At 45.2% G+C, this 6,000-nt stretch overlaps 1 protein-coding gene across 16 annotated transcripts in view; it reads right to left on the reverse strand.

The window, feature by feature from the left end:
- Positions 1–3,869, reverse strand: part of caska (calcium/calmodulin-dependent serine protein kinase a) — a 162,495-nt gene extending 158,626 nt beyond the window's left edge. For all 16 annotated transcript variants that reach the window (XM_085250311.1, XM_085250309.1, XM_085250303.1 and 13 more), the window contains exon 1: positions 3,571–3,869. In XM_085250311.1, coding sequence (XP_085106437.1) covers positions 3,571–3,629 — 59 coding nt within the window. In that variant the 5' untranslated portion in view covers positions 3,630–3,869. The remainder of the gene's footprint in view (positions 1–3,570) is intronic.
- Between the last annotated feature and the right edge of the window lie 2,131 nt (positions 3,870–6,000).

Here is a 6,000-nt window from a genome sequence, read left to right on the forward strand (position 1 = left end):
ACCAACCACAAGGCCGCGAACAACTCAACTCCTGTAGGGAATGGGTCTGTCCTGATCTAGGTCAGCATTGCACATGCTTAATTAACACGGGTAATGTGGGGGGGAAAAATCCACAAAACACAGCCTCTAAAATATGTAATTAAGTAATCTGGTTAGTTGGAGGAAAGTGCAAGGACAAGGGAGACTTACCAGACCTCCTTGTTATTACCATAATTCCTTCCACATGAAGCAGAAAAGGTCTTCAGTAAAACAGTGAACTAGCAGGTATTTCATTCCCTGTGGGTTACAGAGCAGTGGCACTTCACTCCATGAGGCGAATGGCACACATGCACAGGAGATGGAGCCAGGCCTTAGGGCTAAAACTCCCTGTCACCTCTTTTTAAAAAAAGGACACATAAGACCACACGACTGCAAGAATTGACAACAGGCACCAAACACACACAAACTTTAACACACACCTCCTTGGGCTGAGAGTTATAATGACATTCAGGCTTTGTACAGCACCCCCGAGTGTCCTCCTAGGCTATGAGGTATGCAAATGGAGGGTAATTTGTTTTATTCACAGTGGAGCGGATCGGCTCCACGGTGATGTATGTTCTAGAACAATATCCACTGTTGAATCCACAGCAAGGCCAAATATTCAGGACAGGAAGCCCATTGATCAATTCAGCTGGGTAATATTAGCTCCTGTTTCGGGCTTCATTAACAGAGGAGATGTCAGAGCACACACACCCTATGGTTCGCTGCATAAACTCTCAATGGCCTGTGACTGTGGCATCGGTGCTGTTAATACAGCGCAGACCACACCGTGCAGCTACAGCATGACATCATAGGCTGGATGCATTGAAATTAGCATGTTTCTGTTGTCATCAAGCATTAACTGCAGTACAGTTTAGAGCTGCAAGGATTTAAAAAAACAAAACAATGGTAAATAGCCTCTTCTTTGGAGTCCATTGTTTTATGCACACTGCTGTGTTATGCCCCCTGCCATGAGAAACACAGGCACACACGGACAACTTCTTCCAAGGATGAACTCGGAAAGAGCACGGCCCGAAGGCACAGGATGTCTCTTAATGTGTGACTCAAACTAATGGACTGCCTCCGTCTACTGTGCCCCTGCCCTCGCCTGCTCCCTCGCTCATCCCATCTCCAACGCAGCCTCTCTTTTCTCATCTTCCAACCCAAATTCCCTCTGCTCCTTCTCGTCTTCCAGCCCCAAACAACTCTATTTACTCCCTCCTTTGCCCCATCCTTTTGTTTTTATGCCTCAGAATGCAGTAGCACAGAAGGCGGGATCAATGTGACAGCAACAAGACAGATGTACACACGCACGCGTGGGTGACAGGCTTTTGTCCGAGGTCAGCATGCTTAAGAAAAAAAATAAAATGAAATACAAGCGTGGTACAAAATTTTCTTCAAACAATGCACGTTTTCCAGACCATCCCTAAACCTAACAAAGCACACGATCTGGGACACACACAGTGTTATCTGAGCACAATTCAGAATAGCCTATTTTTAGGCTATTCTGAATTGTATGTGGGTCTAACCCTGCCGAAAAAACACACACACACACACACACACACACACACACACACACACACACACACAGGGTGTCAGGCTTTTTAAAAGTCATGCCTTTGCTGACTGCGGTGTCGTCATCTGGTTGGGTTTTCCTCCGGTCAAGCCCGTCTCTTTCAGGATGACAAGCCGCAATTGGTGCTTCAGTGGAGACTTAAAAAGAAGCTGTGGCTGCAGCAGCCCTCCACACGGAGAACAGCAGGTCGGCTGATAAAAGGGCCGCTGTCTCTCCTCATGCAAACTGTAAATCACAGACTGTCCGAAACACTAAGGAAGGGCTGCGCTTTGCAAAACTGGGGGCGAGTGTGTCTATGTGCGGCTGACTCAAAGCCGCTTGTCTCAGATCCTGGCTCAAGATTTTTAATGATTGTATTTTTTACATGAGGACAGGAGGATTTTTTTTTCGGGAGGGGGGGGGGAGGGGGGGGAGTGAGGGAGAAATTGCTTGTGACTGTATGGGGATAAAGAGAACACACTCTGTGTTTTCAGGCTTGCCTAAACATGTAGTGCATGCGCTGCAGGTCTTATCACCCCGTCACACAGCCAACCATCTCTGTGACACAGCAGAAGTCCCATAACCAGTCAGCCCTGCCATGACTGACTGACTACGTCTGCCTGGGCCTGCCAAGCAACTGATTCACACGGAGCTTCTGTTTGTGCGCCCAATGAAGTGCTTCATTCAGCACCAGACGTTTGGATGACACACTCAGTTATTCAGAGCAGAAACAGTTTTTCCCCTCAGATTCCCACTACTCAACAAAACAAAGCAGCCGCTTCTCTTCTCTTACCATCCTCAGTTCCTTTATGAAGCGCTGCAATGACAAGTTGGGAAGCCCCAGGCATGCTTTTAAGTGCTGCAGCCATTAAGACAAGCGAAACTGAAAGACCATGAAGGTTAAGGACTACAGAATCCAGATTGTTAGATTGGAGGAGGAAAAGAAAGAACCGGACCATCTATTTGGTGGGTAGAGCTGGTTATTAGTAATTTCAACAGCAGCATGGAAACATTCACAGCCACACCTGCCTTCACACACTGATACCATCAATACATTCTGCTTGGTTTGCAACAGATTATAATTACAGGGATAACGGTTAATGATATACCCAGCTTTGTTACAGCCAAACAGGATTACACAAAAGTAATTACACCAAACTTTGTGAAATTCCAGCCACATTTAACAACGAAGATATTATCTTGAGAGTTTAAAGTGGTCTTACTGCTCATTTATACTGCGACTGTAACAGTCCCAGAAGATGCAACAAAAGCCTCGCAGTTTTTATTAATATAGTGTGAGCATAACGGCTCTTAAATATTGGATCCCATTCCTCAGAAGGGTAATTAGAAATACAGCTTCTCTGTGCAAAAACATTCCCAAAATGCATGCACTGCTATCAGCTTACCCGTGCAGGGAATGTTACTCCCAAGTAGTCTGGATTAGACCTTCGGTCACTAACGCTCGCCAGATGTGCGGACAGCATGACTCATGGATGGTGTGTGCCCTGCCCTTTAATCTCTGCAGCAAGTTGACAAGTGCCACCAAGTCAAAGCACAGCCGCGTAGCCAAGTAGTGCGTGTATGGGCAACTGTAACACACAACCCACGCAGGCACAACGGCTCTTTAGCTTCATCTGGGAATAAGGGCGATAAAACTTGGTGTTATGAGCTCGTGGCATCATAAAGAGACAATTACATCTCCCGTGATAAGTTGTTTCGGGGGAGGCTTGCGCCTCTGTAGAACGATATAGTGCTACATAGGGCGCAAAAGTAGGATTAGGGTCTGTTTACGTTCACTTCTGATGACCAAGGACGCGCCATTAGTTCCTACACAAATATTGCCACGCTTGTTGTGGGCGCGCACGGGGACGCTTCAGGCTGCGCGTGCAGGAGCGCGTGTGCCAGATCTTCAGGAACATCAGAGGGGGGCAATCGGAAAGCCAACGAGAAAAACTGCAAAATGACAACAACAAAAAAAGCAGCAGAGCAACACTTACTTGCCGATGACCTCGCAGAGCTCGTACACATCTTCAAAGAGAATGTCGTCGTCCGCCATAGTCCGACCCCGGTTGGGGAAAAATTATCCACCCCCCACCCCCCCACCAAAAGAAAAAGAAATGCGTCCCAAACCTCAATTTATGGTCCTAAAAGGAGTGCTACGGGCAGACGACAGTGTCAGGAATAACTGACAAAACGCCGCTCGTGTCGCCAGCAGCAGGGTAAGTCGGGAAAGAGTTGCAAAGAAACGTTTCCAAATCCCAGTTGTTGCCTCCTTCGTCGACCCCCTGTACCCGCTTCCCCCCAAAAAATAAAAATCCCCCGCTGCGAGTGAACCGGCACAGGGAAGAGCTGCGTATTCCAGGGCTCTGCCCCGCCTTTCCCGGTATCGTGCCCCCCCGTTTCAAAAAGCAAACCTCACAGGGTTGTCAAACAACATAGTAAACTACTTCACCAGCGTGACAATCCCCGTAACGACGTAGACATGGTCACCGTTTTCAGTGTTGTGCTGACAGAGGGCGAAACGAGCCGGTAAGGCAGTGTTGTGCATCAGGTTCGGGTTACAGCGCTGAACCAGGTGGGTTACGGTTATCTTCACATCCCAAACAGCTGCGGGTTTACTCTTCAGTGTTTTCGGGGGTGTGCGCGCGCATATACACAGAGTCCTCTTGTAGTGTAACGGACGACCTGGTTCAAGTCCTTGGCGTACAAAACCACGCGCGTCGCACTCCTCGTCTTTTACCTCGGCTTGACAAGACTTTGCAGCCTCTGGTTTACCTTTTATTTCTTCCCACTATCGCCCGTTTGGCCCGGACGCTCAGCTCTACAGAGCTTCCAGAAAACCAAGCTCCTCCTACACGGGAGTTATGAAACTGCTCCCTTATCCTCCATCTTGGCGCCAAGCCTTTCCTCACGGTTCCCCTGTCAGGTTAATAGGCTTTGAGCCAATATGGCGGACCGGTGGCGCCGTAAAGATTTCTCTAAACCCGCAGTTTCCTCTGGACCTTTTCAATGGAGTTCCCACCCGGAAGCGAGTAGTATGAATGAAGAATGTTCGCAAATGTTAGGAAGTATATTATTTAAGTTGAGTATTCAAGAAGTCACGTCTAACTTTTTTCTTTAATGATTAAAGGTACATAAAGCTTAAATTTGTCAAAGAATAATCAGCAACTATTTTTGAAACAAATTTTCATCTAAAAAAAAAAATCTAACTTTTTTCCCTAGTTGTCCGGGCTGAGCCTGTGCCTAATTGTTTTACATAATGAATGGATCTGTACAAAACAAGACCCTGAAGTTACAATGGGCTCTAGGTATGAACAGCCCACATATTTGAGGAATTATCCTCTGTCAAATCATGAATCTTTGTTTCCTGGATCCAGCCTCTTTAGTTTGCAGATTGTAAGTGAATATTTAGATTTTTGAATTGTTGCCTGGACAAAAAAGAAATTGTCCTGGGAACATGTGACAAAGCTTTTGTGCCAATTTGAATCGTACAAGTAATCACTTATTGGAGACTCACCAAGTTAAAATAGCTTTGAATTCTCACCCTATTGAGTATCTTTAAAATACGGTGGTCTAAATGCAAACCCATTTGTCCTGAGACATTTATCTAACCTTGCTGCTCAGCAGTAGTCAGAGGTATGGCCACCACAGACTGGGACTGCTTTCAAATAGCTTTGCTTAAACGGTTTTTAACTGAATGAAGTGACCCAAGTCTCACTGTGGCAGCCATGATAGTATTTACAGAAATCACTGATCAAAATCTAATGAGACCAGGGGTTCCATTATATTGACCTTTATTTTTTACTAGTTTATGGACAATCAATACAGAAAGTCTAATCACAGACACATTTATTTTTTGAGAAATTCTTTATTGAGTTCAGTTGATTCTTTTGAGCATTATTGCACTGACAGATTATGGAAGGTGGACAAACAGAGTGTGGCTGGCCCTCCTGCGTTGAAAAGAAAACCTTAATCAGAACTGCTCACGACAATTATTTGGCTTGTTAAACTTCAGTTAGCATTTCATAGTTTATTAAAAAAACTGTGCTAATATAGATGTTAGCAGTGCTCACCTTTTCCTGGTTTTCAGCAGGATGTGGAGCAAAAGAGTAAAAGAAGTTCAATCACTTGCTTATTAAGAGCCCCTGGGGCAAACCAAAGTAACAGGTTAGAGGAGTTTAAACAAAACATTTCTAATATCCAACTGATTAAATGTGTTATTTAATTATTCACAGAGATCTGTATATATGCGAAAATTCATTCTTTCTATTGTAGTTTGGTTTGGTGTTGGTTTATGTATATATTTAGATTTTCATTTGGCTTCGTTAGCCTTCAGACTTGGGTCATTCCAGATACTCACATGAGGCAGGTAGAGTATCAAAAGAAGCCAGCTGCTTCTTAGCACGTTGGTCAGTGTGTGTTGTTTT

Source organism: Mchenga conophoros, linkage group LG16 (genome assembly GCF_057382185.1).
Source record: "Mchenga conophoros isolate Kocher_MC1m ecotype Shallow Benthic linkage group LG16, M_conophoros_male_GT1.1, whole genome shotgun sequence".
In the NCBI taxonomy this organism is placed as follows: Eukaryota; Metazoa; Chordata; class Actinopteri; order Cichliformes; family Cichlidae; genus Mchenga; species Mchenga conophoros.